General features: G+C 45.6%; 1 protein-coding gene across 3 annotated transcripts in view; it reads left to right on the top strand.

Annotated features, from left to right (window-relative positions):
- LOC147458578 (enhancer of mRNA-decapping protein 4-like) overlaps nt 1-27490 on the top strand; it is a 126692-nt gene that overhangs the window by 37022 nt on the left and 62180 nt on the right. For 2 of the 3 annotated variants that reach the window (XM_086513236.1, XM_086513239.1), the window contains exons 6-8: nt 9784-11349; nt 11473-11832; nt 11983-12060. In XM_086513236.1, coding sequence (XP_086369362.1) covers nt 9784-11349; nt 11473-11832; nt 11983-12060 — 2004 coding nt within the window. The remainder of the gene's footprint in view (nt 1-9783; nt 11350-11472; nt 11833-11982; nt 12061-27490) is intronic. The other variant, XM_086513238.1, reaches the window with a different exon arrangement.

Below are 27490 nucleotides of genomic sequence, written 5' to 3'. Positions count from 1 at the left end.
GTTGGTGGATACTAGGAAGTGAACTCAATAAAGGCATAAAGTCAAGGTGGATCACCAACAGAAAGTATCTGACAGTTGGGCCACATTGCACTTTTGGATGCGGTCCCAATGAGGATAGACGGTCAGATGACCAGTGGGAGTCCAACGGAAGCATCTCCTAAAATTTAGGGAACTGCTATTTTGGGCCGTGAAATGTGTTCGTGTCATTACCTTCGGTATGACGAGGGGAACATTTTATTACTCTGCTGCAAATTCAATGGATGCACCAGTTGAGAGATTTTTAAGCGAGAAGCCCAATGCGGGGAAATTGCATGCATGAGTGCCAAGTGGCACTTTTTGGTCAATTTACCAAGTTTGGGAGAACAGGACTCGTACCAGACTTTTTGGAGCAGTTTTGGAGGCTATTAACTGTGATTTTCAGCCATCTCTCTGCATTTTTGAGCTTCCCATGGCTTTACCTAGGTGCACGGAGCTCATTTTCAGCATTGGAAGGCATCAGATGCGTGTTTACAAGGCTGTTTTGCTGCGTTTTGAACTATACGCAGGTTTTGGCAGCCATGGAAATCTTCCCCTTTTTGCATCTATTTGTTCACAAATGCATTACAGGTCAAGGGTAGCAGAGGGGGCGCTCGATTTATGCTTGGGGGGAATGCTTCATTGAGAACCTGTCACAGGTTAAGAGCTATGGAGTGCTTTCTTTCCCTCCCATGTACAGTGTGGTGCTAGGAGTGATGCCCTGCACGCTACACACTGCTCTCTCTCTCCCCGACGTGCAGTTATGTGATGCCCCACAAGAGGGTCTTCATTTGACTGATGTAGAGCTGTGTGGTTTCATGCTTTTGTGCTAAGGCAAGAGCCTCCTTGAGCAGGAACAGGGGTAGCTAACTGCTACTCCAAAGCAGGCACCGGTGAGGGTCATAACCTCACCGTACAGGTGCGTTTTCAGCGCTGTAAATTGACTGTTTTTCAGCCATACGGACGCCAGAACACTTGGGAATCGTGCCCCACTGACAGAGGACAGCTAGGGGACTGTTTGGGGCTGAAAACAGAGCAAAAACCAGTAAATACAGCGAGCTGAATTTACTGTTTTTGGGCAGGAATCAAAGGGTTTACGTCAGTGCAAGTGAGATCCAGTAGGGGAATTGATTTCGCGCAAGTTTTGGGGTTGTTATGCTACAACCAAAATTTGACCAAATCAGGTAGTATCTAATGTGATACAGGTAAAGGATTCCCAGGAGCTTACTTTGTAATTTACCCTCTCAAAGAATAAAGAAATACCGAAAGGGACACCAATTTTGGGGCCTACAGGTTGTCGGCGTCTACCCGGGGCATTCTATCTTCCGAGCGGTGTGTGTATTCAAGTGTTAAAGGTTCTCTATGCAAAGTGCTCTGTGTGTGTGTCTAAAGTAAAGAATTTTGGGTGAAAGCTAACGCCTACCGCCCCACGGGCCGGTTTCAAGGTTCCATTGCCAAGATAGAATCACTTTTTCCTGAAGAAGTGAGCCTCGGTTGTTTTGGGTAAAGACACAGAGTACAGGAACGCGGGATCATACCATGGCCGACAAAGGGAAGGGCATTATGGAAGAGGGTTCCTCTTCGCAGGACAGACAGGAAATTCCGCATGTTCGCCCTGTCAAAAAGTGGTCAAATTAGGGCTGATTTTCTGCTGCGTTTTTAGAGTGTGGAAGTATGAACCAAGATGAGATAGAGAGAGGTCTCACGGTGGTAGATTGGCCACTAGATCTTCTGTGGGAGTGATGTGGGTCTGCCGGGTGACACGCTGCTTGTCGATTCTCTGAGGCGATTGCTTGGATTCTATGACGCATTGGTAAATCATCTCGAAATTTGAGCTTGCTTGGTCGTGGGTGGTATGTCAGGTTGTGGAATTATGTTCGTTTGCAAAGGCAAGAGCCTTTTGCACACGTAAAAGTTAAGGGACAGGTTTCAAGATGCTATGTGGTGAATTTCAAGAACTATCCACCTATGGATGCAAAGTGGATGGAAGAGTATGAACTGTCAGAGTCACCAAATGTATTGCAGCTTTACCTTGAGGCCTTTGGGTTACAACCTACGTATGCTTCAATTCAATATCTGTCAAGGAGGGGTAATTGATAGAGCTAGCACATCAAATGTACTCATGGATTCAATGCAACAGCAGTGTACAGTTTGACAAAAGTATGAAGGTCTCATTAAGTCATTTGTACATATGTTTTGACAGTCTTTCTTGCGGATACATGCGATGATAAAAGGGTACTGACCGCACAAGATCATCTATGGCATGTATTTATGGTATGCAATCGAGGACGTTTGCGATTTCAAGAGGGGGGTATGTCACGAGGATGTGGCAACTGCTAACCTTAGTTGTTGGTTTGTTTCCAATGATTTTTGTTTAATTTTTGAGACCCTCTTTTTGAAGTTGCAAATGGTCGGACATTGTATGGCCAATGTGACCGGTAGTTTCACCCATAGATGGGAAGTTGGTCGCCACTGGAACTCGTTAAGTAAAAGGATGTCTAGACTCAGTTCAAGATCATGTAGGTCCTCCCGTCGCACTTAGCAAGTTGGTGGATACTAGGAAGTGAACTCAATCAAGGCATAAAGTCAAGGTGGATCACCAACAGAAAGTATCCGACAGTTGGGCCACATTGCACTTTTGGATGCGGTCCCAATGAGGATAGACGATCAGATGACGAGTGGGAGTCCAACGGAAGCATCTCCTAAAATTTAGGGACCTGCTATTTTGGGCCGTGAAATGTGTTCGCGTCATTACCTTCGGTATGACGAGGGGAACATTTTATTACTCTGCTGCAAAGTCAATGGATGCACCAGTTGAGAGATTTTTAAGCAAGAAGCCCAATGCTGGGAAATTGTATGCATGAGTGCCAAGTGGCACTTTTTGGTCACTTTACCAAGTTTGGGAGAACAAGACTCGTAACTGACTTTTTGGAGCAGTTTTGGAGGCTGTTAACTGTGATTTTCGATCATTTCTTTGCATTTTTGAGCTTCCCATGGCTTTACCTAGATCCACGGAGCTCATTTTCAGCATTGGACGGCATCAGATGCGTGTTTACAAGGTTGTTTTGCTGCGTTTTCAGCGATACGCAGGTTTTGGCAGCCATGGAAATCTTTCCCTTTTTGCATCTATTTGTTCACAGATGCATTACAGGTCAAGGGCAGCAGAGGGGGCGCTTGATTTATGCTCGGGTGAATGATTCATTGAGAACGTGTCACAGGTTAAGAGCTATGGAGTGCTTTCTTTCCCTTCCATGTACAATGTGGTGCTAGGAGTTATTCTCTCTCTCTCCCCTACGTGCATTTATGTGATGCCCCACAAGAGGGCTCTTCATTTGATTGATGTAGAGCTGTGTGGTTTCATGCTTTTGTGCTGAGGCAAGAGCCTCCTTGAGCAGGAACAGGGGTAGCTAGCTGCTACTCCAAAGTAGGCACCGGTGAGGGTTATAACCTCACCGTACAGGTGCGTTTTCAGCGCTGTGTATGCGCTGTAAATTGGCTGTTTTTCAGCCATACGGATGCCAGAACACTTGGGAATCGTGCCCTACTGGCAGAGGACAGCTAGGGGACTGTTTGGGGCTGAAAACAAAGCAAAAAACAGTAAATACAGCGAGCTGAATTTACTGTTTTTGGACAGGAATCAGAGGGTTTACGTCAGTGCAAGTGAGATCCAGTAGGGGAATTGATTTCGCGCAAGTTTTGGGGTTGTTATGCTACAACCGAAATTTGGCCAAATCAGGTAGTATCTAGTGTGATACAGGTAAAGGATTCCCAGGAGCGTACTTTGTAATTTACTATCTCAAAGAATAAAGAAATACCGAAAGGGACGCCAATTTTGGGGCCTACAGGTTGTCGGCGTCTACCCGGGGCATTCTATCTTCCGAGCGGTGTGTGTATTCAAGTGTTAAAGGTTCTCTGTGCAAAGTGCTCTGTGTGTGTGTCTAAAGTAAAGAATTTCAGGTGAAAGCCAACGCATACCACCCCACGGGTCGGTTTCAAGGTTACATTGCCGGGATAGAATCACTTTTTCCTGAAGAAGTAAGCCTCGGTTGTTTTGGGTAAAGACACAGAGTACAGGAACGCGGGATCATACCATGGCCGACAAAGGGAAGGGCATTATGGAAGAGGGTTCCTCTTCGCAGGACAGACAGGAAATTCCGCATGTTCGCCCTGTCAAAAAGTGGTCAAATTAGGGCTGATTTTCTGCTGCGTTTTTAGAGTGTGGAAGAATGAACCAAGATGAGATAGAGAGAGGTCTCACGGTGGTAGATTGGCCACTAGATCTTCTGCGGGAGTGATGTGGGTCTGCCGGGTGACACGCTGCTCGTCGATTCTCTGAGGCTATTGCTTGGATTCTATGACGCATTGGTAAATCATCTCGAAATTTGAGCTTGCTTGGTCGTGGGTGGTATGTCTGGTTGTGGAATTATGTTCGTTTGCAGAGGCAAGAGCCTTTTGCACACGTAAAAGTTAAGGGACAGGTTGCAAGATGCTATGTGGTGAAGTTCAAGAACTATCCACCTATGGATGCAAAGTAGATGGAAGAGTATGAACCGTGAGAGTCACCAAATGTATTGCAGCTTTACCTTGAGGCCTTTGGGTTACAACCTACGTATGCCTCAATCCAATATCTGTCAAGGAGGGGTAATTGATAGAGCTAGCACATCAAATGTACTCATGGATTCAGTGCAACAGCAGTGTACAGTTTGACAAAAGTATGAAGGTATCATTAAGTCATTTGTACATATGTTTTGACAGTCTTTCTTGCGGATACATGCGATGATGAAAGGGTGCTTACCACACAAGATCATCGATGGCATGTATTTATGGTATGCAATCGAGGACGTTTGCGATTTCAAGAGGGGGGTATGTCACGAGGATGTGGCAACTGCTAACCTTAGTTGTTGGTTTCTTTCCAATTATTTTTGTTTAATTTTTGAGACCCTCTTTTTGAAGTTGCAAATGGTCGGACATTGTATGGCCAATGTGAACGGTAGTTTCACCCACAGATGGGAAGTTGGTCGCCACTGGAACTCGTAAAGTAAAAGGATGTCTAGACTCAGTTCAAGATCATGTAGGTCCTCTCGTCGCACTTAGGAAGTTGGTGGATACTAGGAAGTGAACTCAATAAAGGCATAAAGTCAAGGTGGATCACCAACAAAAAGTATCCGATAGTTGGGCCACATTGCACTTTTGGATGCGGTCCCAATGAGGATAGACGATCAGATGACCAGTGGGAGTCCAACGGAAGCATCTCCTAAAATTTAGGGAACTGCTATTTTGGGCCGTGAAATGTGTTCGCGTCATTACCTTCGGTATGACGAGGGGAACATTTTATTACTCTGCTGCAAAGTCAATGGATGCACCAATTGAGAGATTTTTAAGCGAGAAGCCCAATGCTCGGAAATTGCATGCATGAGTGTCAAGTTGCACTTTTTGGTCAATTTACCAAGTTTGGGAGAACAGGTTTCGTAACTGACTGTTTGGAGCAGTTTTGGAGGCTGTTAACTGTGATTTTGAGCCATTTTTGTGCATTTTTGAGGTTCCCATGGCTTTACCTAGGTCCACGGAGCTCATTTTCAGCATTGGACGGCATCAGATACGTGTTTACAGGGCTGTTCTGCTGCGTTTTCAGTGATACGCAGGTTTTGGCAGCCATGGAAATCTTTCCCTTTTTGCATCTATTTGTTCACAGATGCATTACAGGTCAAGGGCTGTAGAGGGGGCGCTCGATTTATGCTGGGGGGAATGCTTCATTGAGAACCTGTCACAGGTTAAGAGCTATGGAGTGCTTTCTTTCCCTCCCATGTACAGTGTGGTGCTAGGAGTGATGCCCTGCATGCTACACACTGCTCTCTCTCTCTCCCCTACGTGCAGTTATGTGATGCCGCTCAAGAGGGTCTTCATTTGACTAATGTAGAGCTGTGTGGTTTCATGCTTTTGTGCTGAGGCAAGCGCCTCCTTGAGCAGGAACAGGGGTAGCTAAGTGCTACTCCAAAGCAGGCACCGGTGAGGGTCATAACCTCACCGTACAGGTGCGTTTTCAGCGCTGTGTATGCGCTGTAAATTGACTGTTTTGCAGCCATACGGACGCCCGAACACTTGGGAATCGTGCTCCACTGGCAGAGGACAGCTAGGAGACTGTTTGGGACTGAAAACAGGGCAAAAACCAGTAAATACAGCGAGTTGAATTTACTGTTTTTGGGCACGAATCAGAGGGTTTACGTCAGTGAAAGTGAGATCCAGTAGGGGAATTGATTTCGTGCAAGTGTTGGGGTTGTTATGCACAACCGAAATTTGGCCAAATCAGGTAGTATCTAGTGTGATACAGGTAAAGGATTCCCGGGAGCTTACTTTGTAAATTACCCTCTCAAAGAATAAAGAAATACCGAAAGGGGCGCCAATTTTGGGGCCTTCAGGTTGTCGGCGTCTGCCCGGGCCATTCTAGCTTCCGAGCCGTGTGTGTATTCAAGTGTTAATTCCCCTTGCAGGTTCTCTTTGCAAAGTGCTCTGTGTGTGTGTCTAAAGTAAAGAATTTCAGGTGAAAGCCAACGCCTACCGGCCCACGCGCCGGTTTCAAGGCTCCATTGCCGGGATAGAATCACTTTTTCCTGAAGAAGTGAGCCTCAGTTGTTTTGGGTAAAGACACAGAGTACAGGAACGCGGGATCATACTATCGCCGACAAAGGGAAGGGCATTATGGAAGAGGGTTCCTCTTCACAAGACAGAAAGGAAATTCAGCATGTTCGCCCTGTCAAAAAGTGGTCAAATTAGGGCTGATTTTCTGCTGGTTTTTTAGAGTGTGCAAGTATGAACCAAGATGAGATAGGGAGAGGTCTCACGGTGGTAGATTGGCCACTAGATCTTCTGCGAGAGTGATGTGGGTCTGCCAGGTGACACGCTGCTTGTCGATTCTCTGAGGCGATTGCTTGGATTCTATGACACATTGGTAAATCATCTCGAAATTTGAGCTTGCTTGGTCGTGGGTGGTATGTCAGGTTACGGAATTATGTTCGTTTGTAGAGGCAAGAGCCTTTTGCACACATAAAAGTTAAGGGACAGGTTGCAAGATGCTATGTGGTGAAGTTCAAGATCTATCCACCTATGGATTCAAAGTGGATGGAAGAGTATGAACTGTTAGAGTCACCAAATGTATTGTAGCTTTACCTTGAGGCCTTTGGGTTACAACCTACGTATGCCTCAATCCAATGTCTGTAAAGGAGGGGTAATTGATAGAGCTAGCACATCAAATGTACTCATGGATTCAGTGCATTAGCAATGTACAGTTTGACAGAAGTATGAAGGTCTCATTAACTCATTTGTACATATGTTTTGACAGTCTTTCTTGCGGATACATGCGATGATAAAAGGGTGCTTACCACACAAGATCATCTATGGCATGTATTTATGGTATGCAATCGAGGACGATTGCGATTTCAAGAGGGGGGTATGTCACGAGGATGTGGCAACTGCTAACCTTAGTTGTTGGTTTCTTTCCAATGATTTTTGTTTAATTTTTGAGACTCTCTTTTTGAAGTTGCAAATGATCGGACATTGGTTGGCCAATGTGAACCGTAGTTTCACTCGCAGACGGGAAGTCGTAAAGTAAAAGGATGTCTAGGCTCAGTTCAAGATCATGTAGGTCCTCTCGTCGCACTTAGCAAGTTGGTGGATACTAGGAAGTGAACTCAATAAAGGCATAAAGTCAAGGTGGATCACCAACAAAAAGTATTTGACAGTTGGGCCACATTACACTTTTGGATGCGGTCCCAATGAGGATGGATGGTCAGATGACCAGTGGGAGTCCAACGGAAGCATCTCCTAAAATGTAGGGAACTGCTATTTTGGGCCGTGAAATAAGTTCGCGTCATTACCTTCGGTATGACGAGGGGAACATTTTATTACTCTGCTGCAAATTCAATGGATGCACCAGTTGAGAGATTTTTAAGCGAGAAGCCCAATGCGGGGAAATTGCATGCATGAGTGCCAAGTGTGACTTTTTGGTCAATATACCAAGTTTGGGAGAACAGGACTCGTAGTAGACTTTTTGGAGCAGTTTTGGAGGCTGTTAACTGTGATTTTCAGCCATTTCTCTACATTTTTGAGCTTCCCATGGCTTTACCTAGGTGCACGGAGCTCATTTTCAGCATTGGAAAGCATCAGATGCGTGTTTACAGGGCTGTTTTGCTGTGTTTTCAGCGATACGCAGGTTTTGGCAGCCATGGAAATCTTCCCCTTTTTGCATCTATTTGTTCACAGATGCATTACAGGTCAAGGGCAGCAGAGGGGGCGCTCGATTTATGTTGGGGGGAATGCTTCATTGTGAACCTGTCACAGGTTAAGAGCTATGGAGTGCTTTCTTTCCCTCCCATGTACAGTGTGGTGCTAGGAGTGATGCCCTGCACGCTACACACTGCTCTCTCTCTCCCCGACGTGCAGTTATGTGATGCCCCACAAGAGGGTCTTCATTTGACTGATGTAGAGCTGTGTGGTTTCATGCTTTTGTGCTAAGGCAAGAGCCTCCTTGAGCAGGAACAGGGGTAGCTAACTGCTACTCCAAAGCAGGCACCGGTGAGGGTCATAACCTCACCGTACAGGTGCGTTTTCAGCACTGTAAATTGACTGTTTTTCAGCCATACGGACGCCAGAACACTTGGGAATCGTGCCCCACTGGCAGAGGACAGCTAGGGACTGTTTGGGGCTGAGAACAGGGCAAAAACCAGTAAATACAGCGAGCTGAATTTACTGTTTTTGGGCAGGAATCAGAGGGTTTACGTCAGTGCAAGTGAGATCCAGTAGGGGAATTGATTTCGCGCAAGTTTTGGGGTTGTTATGCTACAACCGAAATTTGACCAAATCAGGTAGTATCTAGTGTGATACAGGTAAAGGATTCCCAGGAGCTTACTTTGTAATTTACCCTCTCAACGAATAAAGAAATACCGAAACGGACGCCAATTTTGGGGCCTACAGGTTGTCGGCGTCTGCTGCTCGGGGCATTCTAGCTTCGGAGCCGTGTGTGTATTCAAGTGTTAATTCCCGTTGCAGGTTCTCTTTGCAAAGTGCTCTGTGTGTGTGTCTAAACTAAAGAATTTTGGGTGAAAGCCAACGCCTACCGCCCCACGGGCCGGTTTCACACGGCCCCCCCTCACCCCTTTAATTTTGCGCAGTTACTGTGGATGGTGGTGTAGCTAATGTGATGGACGACGTGGACATGCAGATCCTATGAACAGGCTCACAAGGGTTTTCACTTCTTTACGCTTTCCTGGGCTTACCTTTGACTCGGGAGTAGGTGTAGCATGCCCACATGGCACATAGAGCCGGTGTGCGTGTGACAGTATACATAACCTGAAAGGTCGAACTTACCTGTTTGCACTATGCAATGTTTAGCTTCATGTACTTATTCAATAATGGCATTTAAATGATGGTATTTATAGTTGGTTTTTTGGTGTGATAGGAGCATTTCCTACTGCAGGATTCTTGTGGCAAATTATTTCTCAAAACTACATGTTTTAGTTCTTGACTTAGCGGACAGGCACACAAGCTGTTTGAATGCATTACATTATGGTCTCTAGCTGTGGTTTTCTACGTTGCAAAAAATGAAAGCAGCAATTATCTAATAGGCATTGCAACTACATGTATCATCCAGTGTCATGCTCTCCTTATCTTATACTATCTCTATTTGATTAAATTTTTTCTCTTATTTGGGGATGGGTGAATTAACTAGATTGAGCCTTGATTTTACTTGGTTTTTTATCGACTTCATATGTACAGGACAGCACTAATAAGATATTGAGACTCTATGTGCCAACTGCACCTTCCTATAGATTTTCTACCTGGTCTCTCGTTCAAACACTTGAGTTCAAAAGCTGTGATGGAATTTTCGTAGAGAAACTGGTTTCAAATGGAATCTGTACTTTGCCACAAGCAGGCTTGGTTTTTCTGGGAAACTCAGAATCACCATCGTTGTATTCAGTTTATCTCAACTTTGGTGGTGCCTTAAATGAAGTTCGAATGAACCGTCTTACCGAATTCTCACTGTCAATGCCTATTTTAAGCTTCAGTGCAGTGATTGAAGCACGGAGCAGCATGACACATATCTTTTGTGTACAAACTCAAGCCATCCAGGAATACTGCTTAAACATCTCAGAGTGCCTTATCCCTCAGTGTCATGAACCAGTGCTTGCGTCAAGCTCTGGAGCATTGCTTGAGGCAAAGTTTATGAAACTTTCTGTTTGTAAGGCCGTTGAAGGAGAAGACGAGAGCAAGATATCAGATATGACACAGAGAGAGATGGCTGAAGTTACGACAGCAAACTCAAATTCAGGATCCGGTTTTGGCAGCTGGGTCGAAGTACCAAATTGGATTGCTGCGACTGTCAAAAGGCATCCAAATAGTGCCAGTCCACTAGCTTCTGGTGTTGGAGCAGGATCTACTAATTTACTGATGGAAGACCAAGAACTTTCATCAATTAGTCCTGGTGATGTATCAGCCAGTCTATCAACTTTGCCAAGTTTGAGAAACTCAAAAATGGTGGCGGATATAAACCTCCCTGTTGAACCCAATGCTTTGCCATCTAGTTTGGATCCTGAAAACTGGAAGCATGATGTGACTGCTGTGACAACATCTGATTCAGCAAGTAAGCTGTTCCTGAGCACTTCTCATGATCACCAGGAAAGTGAATCAACAATAGTGGAAGAGCCACCCATGATTTTGCAAGGCAGCAGGACTACTTCATGTTCACAAATTGCTGGTGAAGAAAATGGAATGAATACTTGCTCAGGCGTCAAATTAGATCACTTCGAAGGAGGGACAGCAGTTGCAAGTACAGCAGTTATTATGGAGGAGATAAAGGATGGTTTGTTGTCTGCTGTGAAAGATGAAACCAATGAACCCCAAGAAGAGTTGAACCCACCCGCTTTGGAAAACTCCAACAACAAATTAAAGAAGAACCTAACCAGGAGGAGGAGAAAGGGTTCAGGGTTTAGGGTGACGAAAGAGCACAAGGTAGAGTTGGGCCTACCTGAATTGGAAAGTCCCTCCAATAGCTTAAAGAGAAAGAAAACTAGGAGGAGAAGGGATTCAGGGTTTAGGGTTGCAAAAAGAAAACACAAAGAACACCAAAAAGAGTTGGCCCTACCTGTCTTGGAAAGTCCTAACAAGTTAAAGCGGAAAAGAACCAGGAGGAGCAGAAAACGGAGTGCTCAAGCGAACGAAGGCATTACTAGTTTGGTTTTGCCAAAGTCAGCTACTCAGATTCAACATGCTTGCCGATCACCATCAATCAATGGCGAGGACTTGTCTGAGCAACTGATTGCAATCAGGGAGTCCGTTGACAAAGTAAGTTTCTCGTGCTTTCTGTCAATTTTCTAAATTCTAGCAGATTTCTGTGCATTGTCTTTGATGCTGATGTGTGCTTAGGAGAAGGTGTTTGCTAACTCTTTCCGCATGGAGGTTTTGCAGCTGGTTACAACTCAGTTGGAATTCCAAAATAACCTTTCTACTATGATTGATGTTACTGTGTCGCGTGAGATTGAAGTCATTGGTGCATTTCAAGAAGAATGGATACATGGTCACTTGATTTCTTACTGGGATGTTATTTGGAGGCGAATGGTAGAGAAATCAAATAAGAACATATTGCAGTTTGAATGGCTTGAACAGCTTCGAAAAGCCTTCGTTGAGTTTTTTAGCAAGGATTTTCAATTTACTCCTACATTGATGCTGACAGAGAAAATGATCTCATGTATTGAATCAAACATCATCGTGCCGATTTCTGCAAGTGTTGACGAGGGTATGATCACAATGTTATCACAGATTATAGAGGTTTGTACATGAGGTTTTAAACTATCCTTTGTTTGGGTCATTCTTGGAGTTGTTTTTTAGTTGGTACGAAGCTAATACAACACAATGTGGGTGTGCGTGCGGGAATATAATGGGTGAGAGCTGATACAAAGGCTGATACAAGATGAGCAGGTTGTACAATCCTTAAAAGAGCTAAATCGTAGGAGATCCATCATCGGTCGCTGGAGGATCTCATCAATCTCCTCCATGGTAATAGTCTGACTTGGCGTCGTGTATGTTGGGCCAAATTGACCCGAATCTGATCACAACGTTAATGGAAAGCTTGCCTGGTACAAAAATAAAATGAAGTGAAAAACTCAAATCTTAACAGCTAGATGTGAGCTAAGCAACTAGTTGGAACTGTGTAGGATATGAGTAGGGGGGTGAAAGTAGTGATTGGGGGCTAATACAACACAATGTGGGTGTGCGTGCGGGAATATAATGGGTGAGAGCTGATACAAAGGCTGATACAAGATGAGCAGGTTGTACAATCCGTAAAAGAGCTAAATCATAGGAGATCCATCATCGGTCGCTGGAGGATCTCATCAATCTCCTCCATGGTCAATACTCTGACTAGGCATCGTGCATGTCGGGCCAAATTGATCCGAATCTGATCACAACGTTAATGGAAAGCTTGCATGGGTACAAAAATAAAATGAAGTGAAAAACTCAAATCTTAATTGCTAGATGTGAGCTAAGCAACTAGCTGGAACTGTGTAGGATATGAGTAGGGGGGTGAAAGTAGTTTGGGGGCTAATACAACACAATGTGGGTGTGCGTGCGGGAATATAATGGGTGAGAGCTGATACAAGATGAGCAGGTTGTACAATCCTTAAAAGAGCTAAATCATAGGAGATCCATCATCGGTCGCTAGAGTATCTCATCAATCTCCTCCATGGTCATTAGTCTGATTGGGCGTCGTGCATGTTGGGCCAAATTGATCCGAATCTGATCACAACGTTAATGGAAAGCTTGCCTTCTCCTGTGTCTTATGTAGCACTTCCGCTCGCATGCATCCCTCTCCCCTTTTGAATACATATTCGTGATGCCCAGCTCAAGGACTTTTCATCTGTAATGTACAGTTGTGGGGACTCTATGCTCGATTGCCGAGGCAAGAGCCTCTTGCACAGGTACCGAATCAACTAATCACTGATTCAAAGCAGATACACACACTAATGGGACGATTTAAAGAGATTTCTCACAAGAAATCTCGCCTAAATCCAAGGGCAAGTAACCCTACAGTTGCGGGAGCTTGAGAGCTAGCCACAATTGCGATTGGCACGTGAATCGGAGCATTAAACAGAGAATTACAACTTGTTGTAATCTTTTGCAAGATTAGGGTTTTGATCAATTTTGATGTCTAAATGTCTTGAAACTCTGCACCAAATAGAGAATTACAGCTTGCTGTAATTTTTTGCAGGTTTAGGGTTTTGGTCAATTTCGATGCCTAAATGTGCTAGGAGCTTTGAGGAAGCTAGGGAATCATCGAACATGTGTTTTGATGCAATTTAGTGCCAAAAACAGAGAAGTCAGTGTGCTGCAATTTCTCGCCAGGCTTATAAAAGTGCTCTAAAGTGTGTGGGAAATCACTGTTATTTGGGTTCTTGACCGCGATGACTTCTACTGTTGTTTGTCAAAGTCGACGATGCGGAAGGGTAGAGACCAAGGGCACAGAGAGAGAGAGAGAGAGAGAGAGAGAGAGAGAGAGAGAGAGAGAGAGAGAGTCTCTTGAACCAATCAACTTTGGCAATGAATAATTGATACAATGAAAAATGGGGGCAAGGGGTCACATATATACCCACGTGAGTAAATTGCCCTACCTAGACTTTGACAAATAAAAAGTAAAATAAATATCTAAAAGCCAAAATAAATAATGGGATCACTTTGGGCAGTTCACTTGAGATGCCAAAACTCTTAATACCCTCTTTGCAACTCATAGTGGACATAAATAGTGAGACCAAATCGATGAAGAAGCTACCATGGACACCCCAGCAGTTGATCAATCTACTAGATACACCTTGGTTATACTACCCTCAACTTTGTACCTTAGAAGAATGCCATGTTGAGCATTAGTTGCCTTTTAGAAAATTGAATTGTAGACCACACTACGTCCGAGAATCCCCATTCATGAACTGTGAACACATACGTCCAAAGTACTCTCAAGATTTTGAACTTTTGAACACATCTTGTCCATAATCTGGCCAACAACAATGGATTGGTGCACTCATCCATAGTGTTTTAGATATGTCTGATTTGTTCCCTGCAAGATGCATGTGCCTTGAACTCCGACCCACAAGTTCAAACACTGATAACTTGAACTCTAACACAAGGGTCCAAATTAATTATATGGAGCACTATTTGCTCCTCTGTGCTTCACAAGCCTCTCTCTAGTTGAAGCTAGTGGTGTCAACTGTCCTCTGACTAGAAATCTGGTGTCGTGGCCACTATGATCGGCACCACATGTGCCATGTCAATCTTCTCTGTCAAATCTTTATCACCATTATCTCTGTTCAGCTTGCCTTTGCCTTTGTTTCTTTGTGAGTTCTTACTTTTGTCTTTGGCTTCAAACTCCCGAGCCAAACAAAGCATTGTGTCACATTTATAACATTGGTTGTCGGACCTCATGGGTACCAAGGCAACTAACTAAGTAGTGGTACTACTGTCCTTGTCAAGCTTGCCTTTGCCTTTGTCCTCTAGCGAACTCGTCCATTTTCTTTGGGCTTCACAATCTTAAGCCAAACAAATCCACGACGTCCTTGAGCATTGCGGTTCAGCAGAGGCCGCTATAACAGGATGGTAGTCGATCTACTATCCATAGCCTTTTGTTGTTTTTGATCGTCGATGCCGTTGGTGTTCGAGCAAGGGGGGGGGGGGGCAACTTGAGGTACAAGATGTGGAGGAAAGATTAGATTCCTCCTCGCACTCCCAAAGGACCTTAGAAAGCTTCCCAAGCCGCACCAAAAAACTGCGATAGAGGTGCTCCACTCACTTTACTCCAGATTTCCAAAGTTGTGTCGACTTTAAACCTTGTTGCTGCCCTAAGGTGCTCATCATCTTGTGCATACAGCGTTTTAAAACGCCAAGACAAGAAGGGGGGGATGGGTCGTCGGTGGGCAGTTGGTCTGTTGCCACCAAGGAATTGATAGCCGTCGCCGCCAAGCAGTTGTGGGAATAGTGTTTCGAAACGTTGCGAGGGAGGGAGGAAATGTTTGCCTTGGACGTCGTTGCCAAGCAAGCAGTCACAGACGTGTGCCAAGGTGCTGTAAGAGACAGGCTTGCGGCTATTGTTTCAAAAAGCTAATGGCAAAGGCCTACTTAGTCCATGGCGCTCCAAGAGCACTTACGTGCCAAAAATGACTTGCGTTTCGAAACGCTACGAGGTGCAACAACGATCAACTAGACAACGTGGCCGACGTTCTCCAAAAATGCGAGGCAAAGATCCTTCTCTTCTTCGCACGCTTCTCCTTGCTCCATTAAGGCTCTGATACCATGTCAAAGTCGACGATGCGGAAGTGTAGAGACCAAAGGGAGAAAGCACGAAAGAGAGAGAGAGAGAGAGAGAGAGAGAGAGAGAGAGAGAGAGAGAGAGAGAGAGAGAGAGAGAGAGAGAGAGAGAGAGAGAGAGAGAGAGAGAGAGTCTCCTGAACCAATCAACCTTGGCAATGAATAACTGATACAATGATGTCACATGACACATCCAACCCTATGTGTCCGTGGACAAGCTATAGCATGACCATGGTTCAATCAGTCAAGTCAGTCTAGAATAAGAAGTGATCTGGCACTTTTGTGAGTGTGTTCGCAGACTGTGCATGTCCAAACAATTATATTAGATGCATTTCCTGTGGTTGCGCACAGCATGACCATCAGATTCCAATCAGAAACCATCAGTAGCATTTTTACAATGCATAGACCTATTTTCCCTATTTTTGACATTTTTCACTTATTTATTAAGTGACTTTTGTTGGAAAGTAGGTAGGGCAAATTTACTAAGTTTGTATAAGTAGAAACCTAGCGCTAGCACTTTCTGGCAGAAGAGGCAGCAGGAGCACCTTGCTCAACAGGCAACTTCTCAGCAAAACTCCACAGAGGCCTAGCGTTTTGCAAGAGATTGCAACGCCTAGCGTTTTTGGACCAGATCAACCAACGTTTTTGATCTTGCAGATTCCTGGCGGTAGCAAGGAGCAGAAGCCCCAGCGTTAGCAGATTCACCGCAGCAGGACCATTTTCAGCCTAGCGTTTTTGCATCAACCTGAAGCCATCAGCGTTTTTGCAAACCTTCGCGATAGAACCTCCATTAGACTCAGCGTTTTCAGTTTTCAGCAGTCAGTACCCGTAGTAGAAGTCCCAAACCTCGCAGATCTCACCTTCCCGCAGCAGATCCTCGCCGCACAGTCAGATCCCGCGAAGATTGCAGATTCAGCCCGGAAAACGCAGATTTCAGCAATTGCGTTTTCGGCTCGTCGTCATCGTATCGTCGTCATCGACATCGTCACCGACATAGAGTTAGAATTCAGCAGATACAAGATTTGCAGATTTCAGCCAATAGCATTTTTAGAGTTCAGCCCGTCTCGTCGTTGTCCTCATCATCGTCGACATCGTCGGCAAGTCCAAGCATTGTAGAGATTTGTGCAATCATAAGTAGACCGCCCTCGCCATCGAGAGTGGGGCCCTTGGAGGAGGGTTTTACGTCTCTGGTGTCGTATTCTCTTCTCTCTCTATCTCTCAGTCTCATGCACTTCCATTCACAGTGTCCATTCATTTTGTTTGTGTCCATTGCACTCTCTCACTAAAGGAACGGAAGGCTTTTTCTTCCGTAAGTAAAAGGAACCTTGAGCACAGTTCGAAGCACTCATCTTGAGCAAAGTTCAACATTCATTCCGTTGCACCTTACATTGGTATCAGAGCTTTGGCAGTGTTCTGTATCACTCAAGAAAGAACCACAAGAACCACAAGAATTTTTTTGCTTGTTGAGGTCGCACGAACCCAAGTTCACTTGGGTGTGTCGATTCCGAATCGTGTTTTTGAAGAGTGACAGGAAACCCAAGAAAGAAGGGCTTGTCTAGCCTCCCCTTGTGCCTCTTTTCACTCATTGAGAGCGGACTGTGCACTTAGCGGCCGGCCAATCGATGTGAGGTGGGAAAAAGCAACCTTGGTGTGAGCACAAGGCCGCCAAGGGGTGCGTGTCACGTGACACATCCAACCATGTGTGTCCGTGGACTAGCTACACCACGACAAGGGTTCAATTAGTCCAGTCAGTCTAGATTAGCAAGCGTTTTGGCACTTTTGTGAGTCTGTTCGCAGACCGTGCATGTCCAGACACTTAGATTAGATGCATATCCTCTGGTTGCAACATCATGACCATCAGATTCCCATCAGATCCCATCAGTGGCAGTTTTACAGTGCATAGACCTATTTTCCCTATTCTTGACATTTTTCACTTATTATTTTTAAGTGACTTTTGTTGGAAAGTAGATAGGCAATTTTGCTAAGTTTGTATATAAGAAAACCAGAGCTAGCACTTTTTGACAGAAGAGGCAGCAGGAACTCTGTTCAGCGGGCACCTTCTCAGTAGGACCCCAACAGGCCTAGCGTTTTTGCATCTGCAAGGTCTAGCGTTTTGCATCCAGATTAGCCAGCGTTTTTGCATCTGCAGCAGCCTGGTGACAAGAGAAGATAGATCAGCCCTAGCGTTAGCAGTTCGCACCAGCAGATCAATAGCGTTTTTGCAGATCAAGAAAAATCAGCCCTAGCGTTTTTGCATCAGCATGACTTCCTTGCGTTTTTGCAGATCTTCGCGACGGAATTATCCCTAGAACCAACTTTTTCAGTTTTCATCCTTTAGACACCGTAGATCGAGTCCCGAACATCGCAGATCTCACCTTCCCGCAGCAAATCCTCGCTGCACGGTGAGATCCCGCAAGGTTTACAGTTTCGGCCTAGAAAACACAAATTTCAGCATCTGCGATTTCAGCGTGTCGTCGTCGCATCGTCGTCATCGACATCGTCTCCGACATAGGGTCAGAATTCAGCAGATAAAGATTTGCAGATTTCAGCCATTAGCATTTTCAGATTTCAGCTCGTCTCGTCGTCGTCCGCATCGTCGGCAAGTCCAAGCATTGTAGAGATTTGTGCAATCATAAGTAGACCGCTCTCGCCATAGAGAGTGGGGCCTTTGGAGGAGGATTTTACAACGTCTCTGGTGTCGTATTCTCTCTCTATCTCTCAGTCTCATGCACTTCCATTCACTGTGTCCATTCACTTGTTTGTGTCCATTGCACTCTCTCACTAAAGGAACGGAAGGCTCTCCCTTCCATAAGAAAAAGGAATAATGTGTCGTGCTCTCAACAGTGTGGGTACCCCTCAGTGCAATGTGCGTGACAATCTCACTCAAACAAATGGAAACTCTCTCAAACAGAATGAAACACAGGAACAATGGATAACAACAGAGACACAACAGTGGACCAGAACATGTGGACTCGACTAGCTCAAAGAACCATGTACAGACTCTGGCGTGGCAGCACACTCAGCTCCAGCCCAGGACTCACAGGTACAAATGGGGTGTCGAGGCTCAGATGTGCAGGGATGGTGAAGCAGTGCTCTGTGTAAGACTCGCTCTAGACGACTACGTACAAGATAATAGAACTGCCCCAAACGACTACTAATATGTACAACCATAAAGAGCCACCAACGGCTCATAAATGTCCAGCCAGCTAAGTCTATCTCCAAAGTGAGTGGTGGTGGTGACCTGGCCACGATGTCCACTAGACCACCGTAGGTACCCTGCCACGTGTCACTCCCAGCCCAAAGGGTCCGTCTAGTGTGAACCAGACCAACTGTAGCTAATTGTCCAACTGCCTGTCCTGTGAAGTGACACTGTAGCCCTGCTACAGGTTGCCCGCCACAAGACTGCTCACCGTCTCGGTGAGAGGAAGACTGAAACTGTGAAAGAAAACTACTAGTATATACAATGGTGAGTTCCTGACTCTGTCATCCAAGAGATAGAGTGGTGGCCACTGCTGCATCCGAAGTATCAGCCTCTGGAGGTGGAGGCATCAAATCGATTTTGGGGCCTTGCTGTATGCGAGCTCTCCTGTCAGTAAGTGTGTTTCCTGAGAAATGACCAGCCACCTGGTGCTGGGCAGATGGTAGCACCTGTCCTGTAGTGTACTGAGGACGTCGAGTAACACAGCCATGCCGATGTGCTCGAGCAACTCCATCACAACAAGTCATATTTTTCATCTGAGGCAATGGTGAAGACTGAAACCCCTGAGGAGGAGGATATTGCTGTTGTTGTTTTTTATTGTAGTACTGAACGGGAACTGGAGTCTGTGAGTAAAGTCCCATAAACTACTGAGAAGGACCCGTTGTTGCATACTGCATTGGTGTACCTGCTCCAGTCCACCCACATCCCATACCCATCATCGTAGGCTGCGTTTGCCTATTTTCCTGTAACAGCAATTCTCTAAATCCTTGTAGTTGATTCTGAAGTTCACTAATCACTTGAGACTTTAACTTCAGGGCCTGCTGGAGTGCGAAAATAGTGGTATCCCTATCAGCGATGGCGCTCTCAGCAACCTTCAGAGCTCCCTCCATAGCTGCGTAAGTAGCTGCGTGGCGCTGGTGTGTGGCTGCTAAACGCTCTGCTCCCAGCTCAATGGTGGCAATGGCTTGCCTAGACTCCTACAATATATCCTCCGATAGCCGAAAAAATGATGAAGAGTCCGACCCTGTGGAAGGTCCTGTAACAGTGTCAGGGTGAAGAGAGATGGCGAGTGGTACAGCTGGTGGGACTGGTGTGACAAGTGGCACTGCTCGCGGTGGACTAGGCGCATGCCTCTCTGTCAAAGTAGAGATGGTAGGAGTGGTTGCTGCAGGACTAGGCATAGGAGAAGAAGCAACTGCCACTGGGACGTGGGGGCTAGTCATTGTGGTGGTAGGGGTAAAAATAGCAGCAGTAGAGAGAGGAACACACACTGTAGAAGCCACAGCTGTCACATGCGTAGTGTGATCTGCACCACCCGAACTTACCATCGAATCAGTAGCGACCGTATGCGAGGAACGTCGAACTCGTTGCTTCACTCGAAGCTGTTGGCTTTGCGATTCTACTGTGTCCTTCACTACCTTTGCTCTCTTTTTCTTTGGCTTTTCAGATAGATCCATTGTTTGTTCAATATCTTTCCCTTTTCCCTTAGAGCTTTTACGTTGCATCGTCGCATCCACATCCATAGGACTAACAGGTATATTAATGACCCAGGCCAACATCGGAGCTGCGAAGCATTGAAAGCTAGATTGCACAGATTGCACCTGAGCTCTGAATCTTTTTGCTTGCGACTGTAAAGAGGTAAATAAAATTTGATGAAAGCCACACGGGATGGTGTGGATGAGGCAGTATAGGCCTTCGCAGTGCGAGAATATAGTAGGCACGTCACATCTGGCCTTGCCCTTGCCCTTGCCCTTGCCCTTGCCTTTGCCCTGGCCTTGGCTGACTTTAGGATCTCTGACCAAAAAATAATACTTGAAAATGGCCCAGAGCTTTTTATTCCTTGCATAGTCAGCATGACTCGTACTAAGTAGCTCTTTGCATGCCTCGATTGTCGCATCTTTCGAAAGTTGTGAATAGGTGCGCGTAGTTGGTTTTACTGTAGGAAAGGTTGTCATCCCCAAAGCGTTACCTATTCGTGTAGCAGTCAGTGGGTGTCCTTTGACTTTGGGAAAAAACTTGAGGAGTGCATGCACCATATCCATGAGAATATCCGAAGGCAGCTCGGTGTCTGCTAATGCTGACAGACCTAGCTTGTGTAGCTGGTCTTTTGATAAGACTTCTCGAAGCGACGGATGAGGCTGCTGCAGATGGAAGTTCAGTGTGAACTTGGTTTGGGTCTTGGAAGAAGGAGGCCGAGGAATTTGATGACTCAATACCTGCATGATGGCTTTCCTCTTCTTTTGGTTCTTTACAGCTTCTTCTTCTTCATCCTCTTCCTCGTTGCTGGAAGACTTTGAGTCGGAAGCAGAGCTTGAGTCGGACTCCTTGTAGTTTTCATCACTGTGATCAGTGGAGGACACATCGGTGAGGCCATGGCTGGATGTATCCACATCCTCTTCCTCTGCAGAACTTTGGGATGTCTCAGTTGGCCTCTCTGGAGAGAGAGCTCTTTTCTTCCTTGCTTGTTTGCTTGTACCAGCCATCGTAAAGAAAACTCCCTGGTTGTGTCAATCTGCAGTGTGCAAGGCGAACTCTGAAAAAGCTTGATTAAGCAAGAAGCTAGAAGCCTGTACTTTCAAAAAGCGATGGCCTGTACTTTCACAAGCGATGGAAAAAGCAAAGATGACGATCAGGCAAAGCAATTTCAAAGCGATCCCAAAGCTGACGATGCTTTCAACTAAGCGATGGATGCAGTTTGGGCGAGGGGATGAGAGTGGATATGGGCGAGTGTATGTGAGAGGTAGGTAGGGGCGAACAGTAGGGGGAGGGTATGTAGGGGCGAGGAGGTTGGGATAGGGTAGGGGCGAGGGGAGTGTGAGAGGGTAGGTAGGGGCGAGGGGGTTGGGATAGGGTAGGGGCGAGGGGGTGTGAGAGGGTAGGGGCGGGTAGGTAGGGGCGAGGGGTTTGGGAGAGTAGGGTAGGTAGGGGCGAGGGGTTTGGGAGAGTAGGGTAGGTAGGGGCGAGGGGGGTTGGGATAGGGTAGGGGCGAGCAGCAAGGGAGGGTAGGTAGGGGCGAGGGGCAGGGGAGGTAGGTAGGGGCGAGGGGGTTGGGAGAGTAGGGTAGGTAGGGGTGAGCAGCAAGGGAGGGTAGGTAGGGGCGAGGGGGTTGGGAGAGTAGGGTAGGTTAAGGGCGCAGTGAGCGTGAGCAGGTACAAAGTGCGAGCAAAGAGAGGACAATTTTTGACTCCAGATAAAGAAGGGTATTAGTAGATTAAGGTTCGCAATAATGTTTACGTTGCAAGCTTTGGAGCACAAAAGGACAAAATGACAGAACTCTAATGGCCCCTTCCTGCAGCAAAGCTGAAATTTTAATGGCACCAAAGGTTTTCTGCTGCTATTGGAATCAAAAGTTCTTTGACATAAACTCTGCCATATTCTTCACATAGACATTATTGCATTGGGAGTCTCATCAAGTCCTTGATTACATATTGTTCACTGTCCCAATCGCCATCTAAGCAGATTCCCCAAGCAGATTCCACTTTTTCGAACTGAACAAAACCACTCCGACGAGAAGCTTGACTGAAAGCTTAACTGGAAGGACCTTAATACTTAACTGCAAACAATACTGAGGATAGAAACAATTAGAGGAGTGACTGATTAGAGAAGGAGTGACTAGACTGTAGAAGTTACCGATAATACCCAATTACCAGGACTTAGTGGAGAAAAGATATCTTAGAGGAAAGGCGGAAACTTACAGACATAGCAGAAACTGAGACAGTAACAGAACATCCATTCTGGTGGAAAGCTAGTGGGGAGGAGAGCAGAACTGAGACAGTAACATGAGACAGTATGAAACCGGCCCGTAGGGCGGTAGGCGTTGGCTTTCACCCGAAATTCTTTACTTTAGACTCGCACACAGAGCACTTTACAAAGAGAACCTGCGACGGGAACTAACACTTGAATACACACGGCTCGGCAGCTAGAATGCTCCGAGCAGACACCGACAACCTGTAGGCCCCAAAATTGGCGCCCCTTTCGGTATTTCTTTATTCTTTAGGAGGGTAAATTACAAGGTAAGGTCCTGGGAATCCTTCACGTGTATCCACCTAGATACCATTTGATTTGGCCAAATTTCGGCAGCATAACAGCCCCAAAATTTGCGTGAAACCAATTCCCCTGCTAGAACTCACTTGCACTGGCGTATACCCTCTGTTTCCTGCCCAAAAACAGTAAATTCAGCACGCTGTATTTACTGGTTTTTGCCCTGTTTTCAGCCCCAAACAGTCCCCTAACTGTCCTCTGCCAGTAGGGCACGATTCCCAATGGTCTTGGCATCCGTATGGCTGAAAAACAGTGAATTTACAGCGCATACACAGTGCTGATTTTGCACCTGTACGGTGAGGTTATGACCCTCACCAGTGCCTGCTTTGGAGCAGCAGCTAGCTACCCCTGTTCCTGCTCAAGGAGGCTCTTGCCTCAGCACAAAAGCATGAACCCACACAACTGTACATCAGTCAAATGAGTAGCCCTCTTGTGGGGCATCACATAACTGCACGTAGGGGAGAGAGAGAGCAGTGTGTAGTGTGCAGGGCATCACTCCTAGCACCACACTGTACATGAGAGGGAAAGGAAGCACTCCATAGCTCTTAACCTGTGACAAATTGCATAATGAGGCCTTCCCAGCTTAAAAATTCAGCGCCCATTTTTCTGGAAGAAGCAAGTGCATGAAAATGTGACACTTGGCGCATTTTCAAGCATTTTCCCGTTTCGGGTTCGCCGCTTAAAAATATCCCAACCGACGCGTCAGTTGACTTCGCGGCAGAGTTATAAAGTGTTCCCCTAGTCATACCGGAGGTAATGACGCGAACACATTTCACGGCCCAAAATAGCAGTTCCCTAAATTTTAGGAGATGCTTCCGTTGGGCTCCCACTGGTCTTCTGACCATCTATCCTCATTGGGACCGCATCCAAAAGTGCAATGTGGCCCAACTGCCGGATACTTTTTGTTGGTAGTCCCACCTTGACTTTACACCTTAATTGAGTTCACTTCCTAGTATCCACCAACTTGCTAAGTGCGACGGGGGGACCTATATGATCTTGCTCTGAGCCTAGACATCCTCTTACCATACGAATTCCAGTGCTGACCACTTCCTGTCTGCGGGTGAATCTACCGTTCACATTGACCATACAATGTCTGACCGTTTGCTACTTCAAAAAGAGGGTCTCAAAACAAATAAAATAAACCCCATTGGAAAGAAACCAACAACCAAGGTTAGCAGTTGCCACATCTCTGTGACATGGTTAATAAGTGCCACGTCCTCGTGACATACCCCCCTCTTGAAATCGCAAACGTCCTCGATTGCATAGCATAAATACACGTCACTGATGATCTTGTGGTATTAACACTCTTTTATCATCGCATGTATCCGCAAGAAAGGTCGTAAGATACATAGATACAAATGACTTAATGAGGCCTTCATACTTTTGCCATTTCCATCTATGGCACTGAATTCATATGTACATTTGATGTACTAGCTCTATCATTACCCCTCCTTTGCACACGTTGGGTTGGGGCATAAGTAGGCTGTAACCCAAAGGCTTCAAGGTAAAGCTGCAATACATTTGGTGACTCTGACAGTTCATGCTCTTCCATCCACTTTGCATCCATAGGTGGATAGTTCTTGAACTTCACCAAATAGCGTCTTGCAACTTGTCCTTTAACTTTCCTGTCCGTATGTGCCAAAACTTGCTCAGGTACCAGGATCTCATCAAGTTCCTCAACTTCTGGCTGATCCTCAACTGGCATATCTTCTGGCACATCACCCACGAAGGGTCTTAGAAGACTCACGTGAAACGCATTATGAATCTTCCATGCATCAGGCAATTTCAGCCTGTAAGCCACATCGCTGATCTTGTCAAGCACTTGAAAAGGCCCATAGTAACGCATGCTGAGCTTAGGAAAGAGCCGTTCCTTGCCCTTCATCTTCTTTAACCTTGCCTTTTCGAACCTTAACAGAACCCAATCACCAGGTGATAACGCAATTCACGACAGTGACGATCAGCAACCTTTTTCTGCTCTGCCTGAGTTTTCTCCAAGGCAACTTTAATCTTCTTATACATCTCATCCATGTTCTCAACATATCGATCTGCCTCAAAGATCTTGTCCTTTGTATGCAAAATGGGAGGAACCTTTTTGCCGCCTTCAACAATCTCAAAGGTGCCTTGCCAGTAGACGAATGCACCGTATTATTGTACGCATACTCAAGCATAGGCAAATACTATTCCCACTTGCCCTTATTATCTGACACATAGCATTCCAGCAGATCTATGACAGTAGAATTAGCCTCTTCTGACTGTCCATCAGTTTGTGGATGAAACGAAGACGAGAATTTGAGCGTAATGCCCATGTTCTCAAACAATCCTCTCCAGAACAAACTGGTCATGCGAGGATCACGATCACTGATAATCGATTGTGGCATACCATGGTACTTAAACACTTTGTACATGAACAAGCGTGCCATCTGATCAGATTTTATCTTCTTACTGACAGGGATAAAATGGGCCTGCTTGCTGAATCTGCAGATAATGGTCCATATACCATCATTCCCTGTTGGCGTCCTTGGAAGATCAAAGATAAAGTCCATAGCAATGCTTTCCCATGGCTTATTCATTGTTGCTAGTTGAACCTGGTAGATTGACTTTCTTTTTCATGACCACTTCTCCACTTAGGTTGAGCAATACTAGCCCTCCCCCTGCTTTTCCTGTGGCTCGTCGAAAAGCTCCATCAAATAATAAGGTAAAAGCATTAGGAATACTTTTAGGTGGTGGCAATGGTAGGGTCTTTACTTCAAGCACCTTAATCTCCTTCTCATGTACCTTATAAGTGAGAATCCCTGCTAATTGTGCACGCACACTATCTTCTACCTTGAAAGAGTATTGGAACTCTTGCAATTCCATAATCCACTTTGAGATCCCAGTGCTAAGATTCATTTGAGATGACACCCAGGGAAATAAATTTTCTGCAGTGAGAATTACAAAAGGTTTTGGTAGCAAGTAGGATCTAAACTTTCTCACCGCAAACATGAGAGAAAGCATCATGAGTTCTGCCTCCGTGTAGCCTCTCTCTAAAGCATTCATGACCCTACTAGAAAAGTAGATGGGTCGCATTCTGGTACTGTGGGGATATTGTTGTATCAAAACCGCACCAATTGTTTCTTTCCCAACACTAGAGCTAACAAAGAATGTGTACTCCCAACAAGGAGGCATGAGTGTTGGTAGCTCTGACATTATGACTTTAATGTTACAAAAGTACTCTTCAAGCTCATAAGACCATGCAAATTCTACTTGTTGTGTCAACTTTTGCAAAGGATGAAGCAACTCCGAAGGAATCGGCAGTCGTTGTTACAACCCTGGTGCCTTTTGCCTGTCAAACTTGACCTTTTGGCAAACTATGCATGCTCGCACAAAGGCATCCACATCTCTCCTCAAGGTAGGCCAATAGAAGAACGTCTCTACCGCTTTAACTGTTGCATCAATGCCATGATGCCCTGCATACGGTGGGACATGACTCTCTTCCATGACCTTAAGTCGCAGTGGCCTAGTGACACAAAGTCTGCCATGCATCATCATAAAACCATCTCTGAGGAGGTAGTGCTCGTGATGTTGCCCCTCTTGTAACTATTCAAAGATCCTTGCAAAATCTTCATCAGCAGTATACTGTTCCTTCATGTCATCTAACTCATGATGATAAGGAATTGACACAGCTGAAATTTGTGGCTTTCTTGATAACGCATCAGCCACAACATTCTTCTTACCTTCCACATGCATAATCTGGAAGTGGAACATGGAAAGAATGTTTGCCCATCGCATATGCTTTTCGGATAACTTTGACTGTGTCAAGAAGTATCGCAAGGTCTGATGATCTGTTTGGACAACAAAATCAGCACCTAAGAGGTAGTGCTTCCAGCTAGAAAGCGCATGAATCACGGCCAAGAGCTCTTTCTCATAGACTTGCATAGTCCTCTCTGGCCCTTGCAAAATTCGGCTTTCATAAGCTACTACCCATCCGTCTTGCATTAGCACTGCTCCGATGCTACTGCCACACGCGTCACACTGGACCACAAATGACTTCCTAAGATCTGGCAAAACAATAACTGGATCTGAAGTCAACTTTTCCTTTAAGAGACTAAAAGCTGAAATCTCTTTTTGGGTCCATATGAAAGTGACCTCTTTCTTTTGCAATGCGTGAAGAGGCGATGCTATCTCTGCAAAATTTCTGATAAACCTTCTATAGTAGGAACACAATCCCAAGAAACTTCTGACATCGTGCTCAGTCTTCAAGTCTGGCCATGTCTTGATAGCTTCGACCTTTGCGGGATCCATTCTAACACCATCCTTTGAGACTATGTGGCCCAGAAAGTGGATCTCTTCGAGGAAGAATTCACTTTTCTTAGGATTGACAAGTAACCTGTGACTGCGTAGCTCTTCGAACACAATGGTCAAGTGACGCCTATGCTCCTCTTCATTCTTCGAATACACTATCATGTCATCGAAGAACGTTCCAACAAACTGTTGATGCGAGCGGAAAATCCGGTCCATCATTCTGTTGAACGTGGCAGGAGCATTTGTTAGCCCAAACGGCATCACTAGAAACTCATAAAGACCGAATGTCGTTCTAAACGCAGTCTCGTGCACATCCTCTGGCCTTATACGAATCTGATGGTACCCACTCTTAAGGTCTATCCTGCTGAAAATTGCAGCACCCTCTAAACGATCAAGAATATCATCAATGCGAGGAATAGGAAACCTATTCTTGATGGTATTCTTATTCAACGCACGGTAATCAATACACATGCGCCATGAGCCATCCTTCTTCTGCACTAGGAGCACTGGGGAGCAAAAGGGTGAAGAACTAGGCTGAATCAGCCCCTTCTCTAATAACTCCTCAACCTAGCCCATAATCTCTTTCTGCTGCGCCGCACTAACCCTGTAGGGAGG

This window comes from Adiantum capillus-veneris, chromosome 5 (genome assembly GCF_014529385.1).
Source record: "Adiantum capillus-veneris isolate H3 chromosome 5, ASM1452938v2, whole genome shotgun sequence".
Lineage (NCBI taxonomy): Eukaryota > Viridiplantae > Streptophyta > Polypodiopsida > Polypodiales > Pteridaceae > Adiantum > Adiantum capillus-veneris.
The sequence above is the reverse complement of the archived record's forward strand: the minus strand, read 5'-3'. Positions and strand labels throughout refer to the sequence as shown.